Source organism: Rhopalosiphum maidis, chromosome 2 (genome assembly GCF_003676215.2).
Source record: "Rhopalosiphum maidis isolate BTI-1 chromosome 2, ASM367621v3, whole genome shotgun sequence".
Classification (NCBI taxonomy): Eukaryota; Metazoa; Arthropoda; class Insecta; order Hemiptera; family Aphididae; genus Rhopalosiphum; species Rhopalosiphum maidis.
In genome coordinates this window covers 6,221,875-6,240,368 of record NC_040878.1, presented here as the reverse complement: position 1 = coordinate 6,240,368, position 18,494 = coordinate 6,221,875, and the positions used below count along the sequence as shown (strand labels likewise).

The 18,494-nt window shown below is 30.1% G+C and overlaps 1 protein-coding gene across 1 annotated transcript; it reads left to right on the top strand.

Moving 5' to 3' along the window:
- The first annotated feature begins 608 nt into the window (after positions 1-608).
- Positions 609-10,198, top strand: LOC113555255. Its single transcript, XM_026959658.1, has 10 exons — positions 609-619; positions 6,553-6,762; positions 7,127-7,255; positions 7,699-7,876; positions 8,456-8,533; positions 8,955-9,041; positions 9,121-9,283; positions 9,524-9,655; positions 9,720-10,024; positions 10,088-10,198. The coding sequence occupies exons 1-10, from the start codon at positions 609-611 to the stop codon at positions 10,196-10,198; spliced, it is 1,404 nt and encodes a 467-aa protein (XP_026815459.1).
- Positions 10,199-18,494: the final 8,296 nt, after the last annotated feature.

Sequence of the window (18,494 nt, the reverse complement as noted above, 5' to 3'; positions counted from 1 at the left end):
CAAAATGCTTAAAATTGCAGATAAAAAAAATGTACCGGCCTAAATGTATTTCCTATATTTCTCATCTATTATGATTGCATGATGTCTTTAGTGGTATGTACTATGCAGTATGCACCTTCGCGTATAAAATATGCGCATCTTCAATACTGTAGGTACAGGCGTTAAAAGTGTTTAATACATAAAATATGATATTTTCGTAAACAAGGATAAGACTATTCAAATTATACCGACCACCACAAAGTTTTTAAATTATTCATATAGCTATACATTATTAGGCACACTTAATACACACAAACGTCTGAAACACAAAAAAAAAAAAAATCCCACAGCACTCAACACTACGACATTTAATCCTATAATATAAATATAATCCTCCGTGATAACCCGTTTTAGTGACAAATAAAAAATTAATATTAATGACATTTTTTTCCTGCACAGTATACACCTAAATATATATATATATATATATTATAATATACAATACGGGTTTATCGGAAGAACGCATACAGATGAGATCTGTGTATAGGTCTATTGTCTATACACATATACCTATCCATCACCATACACAATAATGTGTACTTGTGTGTTTGTGCGGCGGTGAGAGATATATGCCGTACAGGTGGGTACATAGAAAGATCGGAAATCGGAATAAATTGATTTTTTCGTTAAACCCCATTACTGCGGGGCCGTATATATATATACACTAAAAAATATAACGTAATGATTTTTTTTCGCGGACGAGAATCGGTTATATGTTGTACGTACGCGTATCCAATTAAAAACACGAATGTTATCTGATGATAAATTTCCGGAGAAAAGAATAAATATATGCGTACGTTAGTCCGACTATAATAGAAGCCCATAAAATTGACTCTTTTGTACACTCGAACGGGCGTAGGTATATTGCGTCAGCGTGTGTGTGTGTGTGTGTATATATATGTGTGTGCGTGTAGCAACAATATGTATAATATAGGACGGTAGCTGCGGCCCGGAGCGTTTACAGTCGTTAGGAATTCGTGTCGGTTCCGTGCGAATACACGAAAAGTGTAAAATAAAATCCGATCAGTCGGATTGTTGTTGTATCGCATACACGCACACACACACACACACACACACACACACACACATATATATATATGTATACATGTATTGCCCGCCGTCTCGTTTTTCACCCGAAACGGGCCAAACCGTGTAATATAGTAACCGTTTCGTCGAAACGAACTCATTTCCTGCACATGTACACATTCTGTGCGCAGCGTGTCCAGCGACGTATAATACACACAACACAATAACGCGACATCGAGATAAACAAACACACAAAATATTATACGAAAATAATATCATACCGCATGAGCGTCGCACGATAAATCAAAAGTTTTCGCGATGTACACGCGAAATGACCGACCGCACGCAACGGGTTTTCTGAGAAAACGGCATTACCTATACGTATAATAATAATATATATATATCATGAGGGTCCGAGCCCGGTGGTGGCGGATGGGGTCCCGACAGTGTGGAAACATCGAAAAATCTTTCGGGAAAACGCGACATACTGCTGCAACTGCACATAATGTACAATACAATATAAATAAAATCACGTCCATTGTGCCTGATGTGTATCTGATGCCTTTACACGAATATAATAATAATAATAATATGTAATATTACGTTTATTATATTATATATAAGTACACACACACACACACGAGCGTGTTATCGACTTGAACGATTCGGTGGCAGCGGCGACGGGAGGTCCTGTCGGACACGTGTTCTTGTGCGTCGAAAAAGGATTTCGCGGAATTTCGGGGGATGGTCGGCCAGTGGCTTATACGTATATATATATATATATAAGTCTGGGTGATGGTAGCAGCGGTATCCCGCTGACGGAAACGTCCGGCGACACTGCTACGAGTCGGTCGAATATTGTATGTATATACTATTATTTTTATACATAATAAAACTGATACCGCCCCGGACAACTACGCGAGTATTCACGGGTTTGACGTTTTTACGAGTATATACATATACATATATGTATAGGAAACGTTTTATTATTATAATACACGATATGGTATTGTAATAATATATTATCTTGTATATATACACCGAGTGCGTCCTGTAAGGGTGTGTCGCGTAAGGGTATGTGCATTGTGCTGCAGCAGTGTGCAGCGATGTGTGGTGCAATGGGTTCTCGCCCGGTGGCACGACTCGCGAATAATGCGACGACAATATCATTATATATGCTGCAGGATAGGTACATACACGTCGATAATATAATATAATAAATATTATAATTTATAAATATGTTGTGTATTTTTGGTGTATGAGGGTGGTGGTTGATGGTATTCGTGTGTACGCGGACAATGCACAACACGTACCTACATACAATAATAGGTACGACGTATTACAGCCACCGCATAACGAGATAATTTCGCGGAAAAGACCGCAGCGACCACGGACAGCGACCATAGAAACCGATGTTACGTATTATAGTGATATGCGAGTACTGCACGAGAAATGCTTTAAATTTTTTCTCTCTCGCGGGGGGAGGCGAATAATAATATTGTTATTTACCGTTTTTGAGGTCTTATTTTGTGGGCGTTGTATGTACACACACACATATATATATTTTACCAATTTCACGGGCTGCGCCGTCGTCGCCGCGTGCACAATAAACCGTGAAATGCGAGTTTAATAACCGCACGAAATCCGCCAGCGTGTAATACGCCGTTCGAAAAAGATTTCTATATTCATATATAATAAAAACATTCACGGGGAGTGAGAGAGAGAGAGAGAGAGAGAGAGACGGACCGGAAGAGCTATATGTGTATAAGTACGCGTATAAGATGATGCTTAGTGAAGTCGCAAAGATCATAAAAATATATCATACACGACGGCTGACCTTTTTTTATAAACATGTTTTTCCTAATACATATAGGTAGGTACATTGTACACGTTATCCCACTACGTCATCTATTCCGTTTTCCCGCCGTGTTAGTCAAAACACAGGAAAAGAAACGATAGGCCACCGTGTGACATATTATAATATATACACAATACGTAAAATATCGGGTACCTACAGACTATACAGTATTTTAGCAAAGCATTTGGCTAATCGCATAATATTTACACGAACGTATATTGTGTGTAAGGTATAACATAACATAGTTATATGTATCATCATTATTATGTATTAATAATATAATTATTTACATAGGTACTTATACATACATACATATATATATACAAAATATATTCTAAATACGTAATTTATCAAGTCGACGGTCAAGAAAACGACTTACAAGATAATTAAGTACAAATTTATATACATAATATACAAATATTATACACCATCGTGTATGATACTTAATATCGATATACGGGTGGAAATCCGTTCAAGACAAAACGTATATTATAAAGACGAATAAATTAAAATATACTTATTTTCGATATAATACGAGTATCACGAACTTGGATAACATCTCGTATATTAGCCTTTAATAGTGTCTTAGCGTACCTACTTATATAATGCACGAATATGTCCCACTATTATTTTAAGATGTTATCTTAAACATATTATACACACTCTAAACAGTTTCAGATGACGGAAATCGCAGCAGATAATCGTTCGAACTACTGCGGAAGAATCAGCTTTAGGCGTCACACAATATTAATAGCTCGGTATTATACCTCTCTATATTTATACTGTTTTTTTTTTTTATATATAAACCGTTTAGGTTATACGAAATTGTATTTAGAAACCACCTTCACTATATTATCATCATTATTATCGTACATCATCTCCGCGGAGAAATATTTTGTCCGGTTAACGTATTTTATAAATTTATAATGTACATCGGTATACGCATAATTTAAATTCATTTTATACGAAATGTGTAAGTTATTATATATATATATATAAAACAAAATTATAATAATATATATTAAAATATAATTATTTATCGCTAAACAAATTTATGGCGTTTTAGCATGCTTCGGTCGTATAAATATAACTGTTATTATATTATATTATTATAAATGTGTACATCTGAACAACCGACTACCGAGTGCAGTTTATTACGAATCTATGTATTATACTACATAGCACAGTAAAGTAAACGTGATAAATATAAAATTTTCTCCTTTTCTGTGTATAATCTTATGATATGATTTTAAAATAACATTTGCAGTCTATATACGATGAAATTTAAAACGACGACCGCACAAATGTTGGCAAAGGAAATGTTAACAAATCATGTGGCGTGTGGGTGCCGCTGGTTGGTATAGAACGGTTGCCCGGTAGCCGTGTACGGCGTATTATTATATACGTTTCTGCTGTCCGAATCTGATTTTACCGCGCAAACACACGATAATAATAATTATATTTAAAAATACGATTTACAATCGAACGGAATTATCGTTGGAATGTTTCTCTGACGCGCAGAATTCGACGTGATATTTATTGCGCTAATATTTCTAAGAGTGGTTTCCCGCCGCGTATTATACATTATACGGCTAACAATGTGTTTATATATACGGAAATTATTCGAATTTAATATGCGCGTCGCTGCAATAGACGTTTGCCCGAGAAAATCCGTTCGTGTAAACACTGTGAAAACCAAAATTAACAATATATAGCATATATATGCATATATTATCATTTGATATACGTGTAATACACTGTACACTGTGTCACTGTATATATACCGTACACAGGCGATAAGTGTCATGGGTGAGTGCGCGACCTGCAAACTCTTGAAATCAATAAGTCTATCAAACGGGGTTGAGCAATCATTATAATATTGTGATTTCGATGTTCGCAGCGCGCGCGTTACCCGAGTAGCAATTTTAGCGTTCAATGTCGGAGCCTGATAACCGTTAATTTTAAAACAGTCCATACGCCACGGTTTAAGAACCGTATTGAAAGACCGCCATGGTCAAGTGTTTTGGTGCAGTTTTTAACTGTAAATCATTTTACGGTTAATATGGTCGGTTTTTCTGATACCTACAGAATAGGTATTGCCGAGAGTTCGAGAATGCGCTAACGCACTTACCAACATTTAACTGTTCAGAAATACTGTTTTTACACTTTAAAAGACCATGGATCCGATCAAGAAAAATGTATATACTTAAATTTAGGAGTATTGGTGCATTTTGTAACCGAAAATGTACACATAAATCATTTATGAGTTTGAGGTCTGTGCCATTAACTTCTAAACACACCGAATATCATTAAGAACACCTATTTATACAAGTATCAGTATGTCCGTGTGTGAGTTTTGCTAAACATTCCTGGGCATTTTATGATTGCGCGTGTCCTCTATAACTATACAACATCATCGTGCCTCGTTTGTTTTTCGATGCTGTTCAACGATGTTAATAAAATTCTTACGGGACATTTTCTTGCGTACGAATTTAGTAGTATATAATATTTGGATGCAATACATGTCGTATGTTGTATATCGATATTTTCAATTGCACCGTAAAGTATCAGGAAGAATTCCTAAAAATACATATTTAGTGTACAATATTAATGGCTATTACCATTGATTTTAGAACTTATAGAGTTACAGATAAGTTGTGTTGATCATTTGGTAAATTAGTAATTTACAAATCAGTTTGGTCAATTTTGATTTTGATAACTGCGAATCTGTTTTTACGTGTTGGTTTACCTAGTTTTATCTAGTTTTTATAGTTATTGAAAATTGATACTCAAGAATTTTTCAATGACATTTAGTACAATACAAATTGCAATGGCCATCTACTACTGATATACAACTCGATAATTTTTGTACCGTATTGTCTCCGATATAAAACTAACAATGAATTGTAAATTATAATAACTCTATTAACCATACTATTTATATAAACTAAAATTATTAAAATTAAATTAACAGACAATTTTATAATAATATGGTTATTTTTTTATGGTGCAATTGATGTATATAATTATACAGGTATAGTGTCCCAAATTAAGCGCAACTAACAAATACTGCGCGGTAGCCAGTATAGGGGACCATTAAGTATAGACAGTATAGTAGAAAACTATATCATAAGTAAGTGAATTTAATTATTACAGGATTAAAATAAATAATAGATGATACTTGACTATTGAATACAAGATTCCTCGTAAGTTATCCTTACAGAAATTGAAACAATTTTTTTTAAAGAAAAATAACTTTGGACAATAAATTTATTCATGAATCTCTCACCATAATAATTAATAACAAACATATATCAATATTATAATATACTGGCTTAACACTATAAACAGTATAAACAGTTAAAATTATATTTGGCTGAGTGAACGGTTGTCAGGTTCTAATTATTATAATATCGCCCATGACGACAACAACAAACAACATTATTAACGCAATTTATATTTTTGTTTCTCATTGTCATTTCATATTTATTTTCAATTCATATTTATTTTCATTTCATGTTTACTTTCATTTCATCTTTATTTTCATTTCGCTAGTACTGAGATCGCAAACGAGTCTGTGCAAAAAAGAACACATCTTTGTCTTCTATACACACAGATTATTTGTAAAGCGGATCCATACTAACAATGAATCGGAATTATCCGAAAGCGATGAACGACACTCCGAAATGGACGTCCATCAAAAACACTAATTTATTGAAAAAACCAAATTATACTACTCGGTCTGGAAGAATGGTAGAAGTGATTTACGGCCGCAACAAATGCAGATTTTTTGATAAAAAAATTACTTTAGCGTGCACCTTCTTTGTGGCTAATAAAAAGTAAATAATATTAACAAGAATAAAAAACAATTTTTAGTATTTTATCCAACACGAATGTCGTTTGTTTCCGCCGACAATGAACTTTCCGTTTTCCACCAATATCTTTTTTTGTCAAATTAGAAAATGTTTTCCAACTCTGCAGTTACAAGTTCTGAAAATAAAATAAACGTTTATATTGGATATTTTTGTTTTTCTGTTGGTATAAATATTAAATTCTAATTAATTATTATTATCTAGATAGAAATTATTTTAATGGGGATTTATTTAAAGTTAATAGGTTTGGACTTAGGAGGATAATCCCTCATTTACCCTATTTCCCTAGAAATATAAAATTGATTTTTAAATTTTACATACGCTTTTATAGGCATAATAGACGTCCAATTAGAAACAAATCAGTAGTTGAAAATAAAACCTCTAGTGATAACTTCTACTCGGATAAACATGCATTATGTACTACAGCTATTGGAGATGATGAACAAATTAATTATGCTACGTAAGTAATATTGATTTCTTTTGTTTAAATATAGGTAAACTAAACTATTTCATTGAATTAATTAAATGATTATATATTGTTAAAAATTCATTATATTCGATTTTTTAATCCAGCAATATCAAAATTGAAAATATGCTAAAATGATCAAACTATAATAAAAAAAAAAAAAAAATTTAAATTATATAATATTTACTGTTCAACATAATTTATTTATGTTGAAAATTGTCATATTAGTATACATATATATAATATGAATATTGTTTACTATATTATTGTTATAAATAAGTATGCTACAAATCAAAATTGAATAAATTTGTTGAATACCTATACTATATAATTATTTATATTGCACTATTACAGAACAAAAATAAAAATTACAATTTGAAATTTTGTGCAATACATTTTTTAAATAAACCAATATATTAATTTTTTTTTCGTTACAGGGGATTGGACGATAACTTGAAAAATATTAATTCGGTTCTTGAGGATCTAGGTTTTTTGTCTACTTTTGATGATGCGTATACTCGTACAGTTTATCCATTAAAGATAAAATGTTTTAATATTAATAAACAGTTTAATATTGGATATGGTTCAAATTCTTATACTTCGACAAAACTAGAAGTAAATATATATACTTGCTTGTTAAATAAAATATTTAAGCGACTAATTTTAGATTAAATCACAAGTCTCGAGTTAATTGTGAGTAAAATACTTAGATTAGTGATAGAAAAATTATGAGTGGCGAGTGTTAGGCACATAACTATGATTATTTAGTCTTTTTATTCTTTTTACATAGTTATATTGTTAGTCTTAAAATTAGATGTTATATTTCAATAACTTTTTACATTTCAGCAATTTTTATTTGAATAGAAAATTAATAATTTAAAAAAAATTTAATATTTTAGTAGTTATGCAGTTATTGTTTATGTTATACTACATTTATAAGTTCAGTATAAAGCTTGTTCAGGGGGGCCGATTACAGGGGATATTATATAATACATATTTTTATTTGTAATATTATTCGTTGTATTAAATTAAAAATAATTATAATAGTTTATGAGACTTAATGTTCAATATTTATTTCTATTTAAAATTACAATACAATAATATATCTTACTAATATTATTATATCTATATAATTTATTTTTAAATTTAAACCGTTTTATGACAATAATTGTTAACGTTATTTTTTTATTTTAGAATGGATATAATCAAAACGGAAAATATCAAAAGCCAGTTATCTATCAAAAATTCCCAGAAAACTACAACCAATATTATGTATATAAAATATATTTTTAATTTAATAATAGTTTTAAACATTTTCTTTTCTCGGTTGCACTTTCGGGTAAAATTTAATAATTAAATTAATTGACAATTATTTTTTGGATAAATTTAAGAATAATTTCAACTTTCTAAATAATATTATGATATCCGAAATTTAATGCATATTATACAATAATTTTTTTAAGGTTTATAATACTTAGAACTTGTTGAGTTAAGTAACATTAGAAATTAAGAATAGTATGCTTTGTTGTTTATATTCTGAATACGATTCTTTGCAGAATTAAAAAATATAACATAATAACATATTATTAAAATTAGTTATGGAAAAAAAAATGTTTGTAAATAAATAGTTAAATAAATTTTTTTTTGATTTTGATTTTTAAAAATAATTTTTAACGTTATTTGTTATTTTTAGAATTCAACAGGTAATCCAGATGCATATAATCAAAAACCAATACTCAATCAAAAATTCCCGGAAAAGCATTATTACAACAACAATTATGTATAAAATATATTTTAAATTTAATAATAGTAATTAATAATAATAATTTTATAATTTTTTTTTTATATTTTTCTCTTAGATTCATTATCAAAAGTCAATTACTCAGAACAACACTAACTCACAACAATTAATCTATACAAAAAAACCGAATTACTATCAACAAAAACCAATCCCTCAAAAATATTGGGAAATGAGATACATGCTGTTTTCAAACTTCGATCAAGGCATTATACTGGATGAAGGTAATTAAATTATGTTATATGTAACACGTCGACTGCACATAAAATGATATTTTCATGTATTTTTTTTAAATAATATATTTGTATTGAAATTATATAAAAACAAGCGGGTAAGGCATATGCATTTATATTTAGAAATATTCCTTGATATTTATTCGTCCTAATATTTTAGCATTCACAAGTCACTAATTAGTGGACAGGAAATATGTTAAATTTTTTTTTAAATCATATTTTATTTTACAGAGAGCTTTTATTCGGTTTGTCCCGAGATCTTAAGCTACCACATTGCAAAACGTTGTACAAATAACATAGTTGTAGATCCCTTTTGTGGAGCAGGTGGTAATGTCATTCAATTAGCCAAAACGTGTAAAAAAGGTATTATTATTATTATTATTATGTAACATAATTTTTAGTAAATGTTTTAATAACTTGTGTTTAGTTATAGCGATTGACATCGACCCGGAGAAGATCAAGTTGGCACGGCATAATGCTAAGATATGCGGTGTTGAGGACAAAATCCAGTTTATGGTCGGCGACTTTTTTTCGATTTATCGGACCATAAAAGCAGATGTATTGTTTATGTCTCCACCGTGGGGAGGCCCCGGATATGCAGTCAATAAGATTTATAGTTTAAAGTCGATGTGTCAAAGTCATTTTGGAGGAGGTTTCGATATTTTTCGACTTGCCAAAACTATTGCACCAAATATCGCATTCCACATTCCAAGAAATACCGACATATCAGAAGTAAAAACACGCATGATTATGGTCTTAGGTACATATATTAAACTTTATATTATAATATTTCAGTGTTTACGTTTGGCACAAGATTTCGGGAAAGTTGAAATTCAACAAAATATTATTAATGGTAAATTGAACTCGATCACGGCGTTTTACGGAAACTTTAATTGGAGTAACTGACAGTTGTCAGTTACTCCAATTGAAAACATTGTTTTTTCTATTTTGTTAATTATTATGCTTGTTCATTAAAAATACAATTTCTTCGTTTTTTCTTCGTTATTATTTTAACGTGTATATTTTGTAACAATTTCTTATATATTTTATTAACTATTATGTTTGTTAAAAATCCAGTTTTTCATATTTCTTCGTTATTATTTAAACGTGTATATTTTGGAACAATTTCTTATATATTTTATTAACAATTATGTTTGTTAAAAATCCAGTTTTTCATATTTCTTCGTTATTATTTAAACGTGTATATTTTGGAACAATTTCTTATATATTTTATTAACAATTATGTTTGTTAAAAATTCAGTTTTTCATTTTTTCTTCGTTATTATTTTAACGTGTATATATTGTAACAATTTTTATATGTTTTATTAACTATTATGTTTGTTAAAAATTCAGTTTTTCATTTTTTCTTCGTTATTATTTAAACATTTAACGTGTATATATTGTAACAATTTCTTATATATTTTATTAACTATTATGTTTGTTTGTTAAAAATGCCGTTTTTTTCCTATTTTCTTCATTATTATTTTAATGTGTTTATATTGTAACAATTGTTTATATATTTTATTTATTATTATTTTTGTTAAAAATGCAGTTTTTTCGTATTTTCTTCATTATTATTTTAATGTGTTTATATTATTGTAACAATATTTTTTTATATATTTTATTAATTATTATGTTTGTTAAAAATACAGTTATTTTATATTTTTTTCATTATTATTTGAATGTTCTTATATTAATGTGACAATAATTGTTTATATATTTTATTAATTATTATATTTGTTAAAAATTCAGTTTTTTCGTATTTTCTTCATTATTATTTTAATGTGTTTATATTATTGTAACAATAATTTTTTATATATTTTATTAATTATTATGTTTGTTAAAAATACAGTTATTTTATATTTTCTTCATTATTTTAACGTGTATTTATTGTAACAAATTAATAGTATAATTATTTTATATTTATTTATTTAATATATAAATATAAAATGTATACACAGCTAATATATTTGAATTTCATGTTAAAAAAGTTATAGAAAATTAAAAATGATACCAGAGGGGTATACGTGATGTAAATCAATTTGAAATGTAATATTTGTCTTTTAGTAGGTATGTAAATATTAAAAATGTAATACTGAAATAGAAGAATAAACTACTAAATAACATTGGTCATAAGTCATAAACTAATGTCTTTATTTAAATTATTTTGTCTTATTAAATAATTATAAAAAAATTATAAATGAAAAGTAGTCCATTGGAGAGAAGCTTAATTAAAAAAAAAAATACAAAATGTTAACTATAGTAGGGGCCAAATGTATGTGTTGTTGGTGTCACCGACGACAAATTAAAACTTGATATATACGTTATTTTAAATAACGTTTATCGTAGCAATTTCTAAAAAACATTTTGATTTTTTTCAATGATGGATCGACTGGGTTAAAATCTTTAAATCACGAATAGGTAATTAGTCTAACGTATCCATTGACGAGTACACTTATTATCACTTAATTGGCACTTACTAGTTACTAGACAGCAAAGCGGCGACTTCGTTAGTTTTTTTTTTATATTGAATGGTATTTAAAAGAAAATTACCATAGACAAATTTCATCCGATAACCAAATGCAAGTTTACGTTGAACAATAAAGACAATATAATATATGATTTAATATGCGGAAAACTATACGCGCGTTAACGTCGCGTGTTCTATATAAATACAACATAATACGGTTTTACATTTGTTTTGTACTTATTTTGTGCATAGTCGTATTGACGGTGTAATTATTGCAATAGGTAATTATAATAAAGTATAATATGAAATAACAATTTATGATATTCAAGTTCATAAATACACATAATATATATCGTTGTAGGCGTTATTCGCAACGGATGAATTTCATAGTCTGTAATAAAATTAAAGATAAATGTGGATCATTACGTCATGTTTATAAACGAAAGAAAAATATTTATCGTTATAAAAATGTACACTAAATTATAATTTATTGATAAATCGATCAATTTAACGGTGATAACAATAAAAATTAATTGATGGACGGCTCCGCGGGGCTTTATATTAGAATGCCTACGGCCGTACTGGTAATGGTCGACATTCGCGCTTCAAGTCCAAAACATTCCACGATTTCAGACTGCAAATTATGTTTTCGCAAATTTATAATACGTATAGACGAGCGGCGGTAATCTTTCAGGTCGCGTCTCAGATTTATTATTATTTATATATATATATTATTTAAGAGGTTTAGGTTTATAGGAACGTCTCGCGTTCCGTAGAAAAGCGTACAGTATTCTATTATACATTATACATACGCGCACATTAAATGTGCATTAAAACTGTGTAAAAATTTGCATAATCGGTGAAATAGACTCCGTGTTCTTCGAGAAAATAGTGAGATGTTTATAATGATAATATAATACGCGCGTAAAAATGTCATTGGCCAAAGTCTTCAGAAATTCTATATGCCAGAGAACACAGTTATTAAAATATCTATAAATACTGCAGAATTTTCGGTTATGTGGAAAGCCATTTATTTGTTAAACGTATATTGGATGGTCTAAACCTACAATATATTTTGTCAAGTGAATAAATAATTCAGACGAATATGCGATTTCCACCGATATTTTCGATTGATGATGAGTAGACTACATGAAAAAATAGATATATGTAAACAAAACAAAACTTATATGACATTGGCAGTTATATTTCATTAGTTATGACGGCGACGCCGCAGTCCCTATTTTTGTGTGCAGTAGCAAATTACAAATATACGAAAACAAGTTTATGTTCACTAGTTACAACCTTCAAGAGATGTTTGTCTAGATATTCTAAATAAAAAATAAATGGTCAAGTGTGTAACAGCAAAATTTACAAAAAAAATAGAGAGTGCGGTGACGTATCAATATACACGATGTGTTAACGACAAATTTGAAATAATTTGAGTATATTTTGTATCAAAATTTTTTCAGTTATTAATTTTCAACGTTATGAATAAATTCATAGTAGACACCTACAAATAAGATACGCGTACTATACATAATAACGTTTTATATATTATGAGTTCGATTTGTCGTATCGATACATTTAGAGTGAATGTGTAGCCTAATTGTAGAACAGTTTTTAATTATAATCAAATACCGATCACCACCAACGCGTAGTATATTTTTTTATATTATAAAGGAATGTATTTTATCGCCATGTCCGCATATACGTGTGCTTAATCGTTACACGCGTAGTCTTTTGCGTTGTAACCACGACAAATATATACGTATATATTGAAACTATTACCGTCGTAAAAATAAAATTTGCATCCGTATACACCACCACCACTGACAGTATATACATACTTAAATATACATTCTATAATGCATATACGCGTAGTTTACACGCCACGATGCAGCGTATATCCCCCGCGTGTATATATATATATATATATACGAGCAAGCAATAAAAATTTCATGGAACGCGGACGAAAAAGCGCCGGACTGCGGTTTTATTTCCGTGCCGAGGACGCGAAAATTATTGCGCCGCCTTCGGTCTTCCCGATGATTATTATCATTGTTGTAGTGCGCGGCGGACACGCCGAGAATAATATACAATAATAATAATAATAATAAAAAACTCCGTCCGCCGGCGGCAGCGTCGCAGCCGCCACACGGCTACTTGGAATATTTATACATCTATAGCGAGCGGTATATTACACGACGGCGAGTGGGTATACGTGTGTGTACGCGTATATATTGTACTGCAGGACGCGTAGGAGTGAAATTAAAACTATACGTAATATTGTTTATACGCACACACACATAAATGTCACATTTGGTCGTTAAAACGGTCGCCAGCGTAATGTATATGTCGGTACCTATTATAATGTATATACGCGCGTACGAGTACAAATTGAGAATTTTTCCGATAAATTCCATTGGCGGCTTAGAGTGCATCGCACAAGCACATATATACCTACTTGTATACTCACGTCGATACTTATGAATAAACGCGTATATACATACCTATATATATATATGTATTCTCGATAATGTATATTATAATGTATATACCGCATAAACGTTCGGTAAACATGGTATTACACGCACACACATATATGTATATGTAACAGACATTTGTGCAGTGTAGACGGTTGAAACGATTGTATTAGTGCAGTATAATATTACGTATGTACAGTATAAATTGTATGTTAAAGTTGTTATTATTATTGTAATTTTTTTTTTTTTTTTACTGATTTACTAGCACAATTATCACTGTGGTGCGCGACCATCGTGTTGCACAATGTCGGAGAGATAAAGATCGAAAGAGAGAGAGAGAGAGAGAGAGAGAGCGCGCGCGCGTGAGAAATAGAAAGAAGAGACAATTGCATATTATATCATATTTACCTGTATACTCTTCATTATGATACGAGTATGACTTTTTAAATTTTTGCGATTAGAAACAAAACCACTAGAGAAACCACGTCAAAAATAACACTTTCAAATCTACTGAATTATATAAATATATATTACTTTCACTTAAAATGTAAAAACTTAAATCATAGCTGATTAATCGATTTTTTGTACTATATGCACTCGGAGTATTTTTTTATCTTGATACATAAAGGACATATTATACCCGATGTTCCGATTAAAATTAATGTTATCGAAGGATTTTTTATTGTTTAAATTGCAAGTTATTATAGTTCACTGATTTCAGTCAAAACTCAACGCTGCAGTAAAACCAAAACATCCCGCGCCACCTCGTAAGCAAATGTTTATAGTTTAATTGTTTTTTCTGTGCACAAAAAATATAATGCAGCGTCGTTAGGAGTGGTTAGGGCATGAGTTATTACTACTTATCAATTATCGTACATTTCGACATATATTTATGTATAAGTCGTCTATACAATAATATTATATTATTATTTTTCGTTGCTCATACACAGTGTTATTGATGATAATATTTTCCATATCTATGATACATTGTGGTAATTTTTCGTAATGTGATAATCAAACATTTACGATACTACACTGCATATACTTCATATTTATAAATACTCACTTATACATATATATTATATACATAGTTATAACATAGTAATAGTAGAGAAGTACATATAAGCAGTATATCGTCGTATATATATATATATATACATACATATAGGCATATAGCTAGCAGTATGATACACAAGCAATAGATGTATACCTATTTAAACAAACGTACAGACTGGGAAAATGCATAAACGACAGTTAAAAATCGACGAACTTATTTGTTTTCGTAAATTTTAATTATTATTATTGCTTTCCGTACATATTTTTATGTACATGATATACGCGTATATGGCAATTAAACATATGGCGTGCGTCTTGCGTGCATCCCAAGTAATTTGCTATATTCGGTCTGTGTTGTTTCTAAACTAAGATATAATACGTATATATCATCTATTATGCCTTATATGGATTATTATATACATTTCTTAACAACAAAATGTTTATACATACTTTATGCATTTAAATATCTAAATGCCTAGACGTTGTGTGGATTCTGAATATCGAACAGCTATAGGTTATATTTAATCATGATATGTGTACTTTTACTAATTAATATATAAGTATTGTATGAAAGTATTAATAAATGTATATATTAATATAAAATCCCTAATAAATTTAAGATTAACATATTTTTTTTTTTTGATTAAATATTACAATTCTATATTGCTATCGGTAGAGTCAGTCCTAATGATAAATTCACTGATTAAATAAACTTTCTCATAAATTGCGTAAAAATTATGTTTCAATGATCATCAATGAGGCGCTTACCATAAAGTATTTTAAATTCTGAGTGCAGTGAGATATTAATTGATTTTACAACGAAATGTCTTTTTTTTCTTCACTTTTTGGGGCAGTTAAAATGTTTCGATTTTCGAATTTCATGGTGATTTTGGTAGATAATTGAATTCCATTGACATTTTGAAGAGAGGGCAAATATAATAAAACTCAGTAATAAAAATTAATTTTTTCAAAAAGTTTGTTTTGTGATTTTAAAAATCGTTATTTTTGTGAACATTCAAGTTCAGTAGCTATGGAAATTGTCTTACAAATTTTAATTATTTGAAATAGTAAATATACCTTAATGGCAAATCAACGTTAATATGCTATCAGTATTTTTGTTTTTCAAAGTCTCAAGTTAAAACTATTTAGCCTCCGCCGTAAAAATATCCTGGCTACGCCTCTGTGCAAGTTTAATTTTGAAATTATCAACAATGGCCGACAGGTATATCCTGACACTTTCGATAGTAAAAATTAACCTTGCTATAGTGCAATCATATACTTTTTTTTATTATTTATAATCATCATAAGTAATAAAACAATTATGAAGGTGAGCAAAAAGTTGTTGAAAGAACAATGGCTCGGAAAATGTCTTAATAACTCAAAAACCGTCGAAAGTCACAATACTTTAAGGTGTAAATTGGCGATGATTCGAAACAAATATTAAAGTTGTTTAGACACACCGGCGTGATGTTTTTGCATTTAAATCTAATAAGTACCTATTACACAGGTACATACTGGTATTCGATGCGCGCCTTTAAAACGTATAATGGAATGTTACGTATTTCAAAACATTATATATATATATATATATCAGATATACAATTAATCATTTGCATGTGTTATATATATCGTACGATATACATAAATCGTGGTCATAACAGGCGGTCTTCCTGTCGTCCGATTCCAGAACAAAACCACGCTGATGATGGTTTCCAGTACCCGTTTAATGGGTTTTTTTTTCGGTAGTATATAAAAAAAAAAAAAATAAAATAAAATAAAATTCGCAACGTTTGTCGGCGGTGTCGTTTACGAAGTGTTGTACAATACACGCAACGTATATTATAATAGCAATAAGAACATCATCATCATGTATCATCGTCGGCAAAGCCCCCCCGAGGCCGTTACGAACACAATCATTGTGTACAATATACCCATAACCATATATATATACATATTAATATAATGATAATAGTAATATATTGCGATATATTATTATATTAAGTCGCGCTGATGACCATACGTAACAGTGCAGCTCGGCGGTATCTGCAGCAGTAGGTATATGGTGTTATATACAATATGCACATGCCTGATGTGCGGTACCTATATATATATATACACTTATAGAGGTATGCCGCGAAAAACACTATTAGGTTAAAAAATTACCCGTTGACATCACATTATATCGTCCGCAGTCCACCGCCATACCCCGTGTTATACACACATAATATCTGATATATTAATATTATATTATATACCTCTGCGGGTTACACGCGCGCACATAAATCACGCCATTCGAGCGAAATGGCCCGAGTACCTGCCTAACGATGCCGAAAAACCAAAGATAATTCGCCACATCATATACAATACACGTATGTAATGTATACACGACTATGTATACTCTGTATACGAGACATTCGATTTACGTTTCAATAAAGAATACAAATACACGTATGCGCACGCCGCGGACTCGGTTGGTTTTGAACCGAATACGATATATATATATATATATATATGTTTGTTGATCGATCGCCGGCGATTTTTGTCATGTTTCTTTTCGGTTTCGAGCATCATTAAGACATCGCTAAATAACGATTTCAAAAGTATAAAAAATGTCTTATTCTTTTCGTACATTAATCTATTTAATATTTATTTATTTCATATATGTTTTATCGATCTATGCGGGGCAGATGATATTTTTTTCGTAAAAACTTATATCCGTCGAATAACTATTCCGTAGATTAACGGCTGTACAGAATTTTAACCCAACAGTACAGGCAGTATTGCAGGAACGAAAAAAATCGTGTGCTATAAACAATAGTAAAATATTCCATTTTTATTTTTATTTTTTTTTTATTGCGAAATCATTATACTTGTTGACCAAGAGACTGTACAGACTATTTATATAGGTGCCTATAATGGATAACTATAATATTGTGTACGTACATAATACCAGTGTACTTCTATTTAGTGCATTCCCATTAGTGCGTACGCGCTATGTATATTATAATAGCTCTACACGGAGTGTACCGAGTGTAAGTATATGTATAGTCTGCTGTTGTTGGCGCTTTACTATAGTATGTATAATTATGTTATGTAAGTATTATCTGTATAATAATAATGTGTGAGCACGTTACAATAATCTTATACGCGCGTCAGTAGTAATATATAAGTAATGGTATAATAAGGAAAAAAA

Excerpts from the sequence above, each read along its gene's own strand:
- LOC113555255 (XM_026959658.1), top strand. Across the intron at positions 7,256-7,698 it reads GAACAAATTAATTATGCTAC|GGGATTGGACGATAACTTGA; the intron begins GTAAGTAATATT and ends TTTTCGTTACAG. Across the intron at positions 8,534-8,954 it reads AAAACTACAACCAATATTAT|AATTCAACAGGTAATCCAGA; the intron begins GTATATAAAATA and ends TGTTATTTTTAG.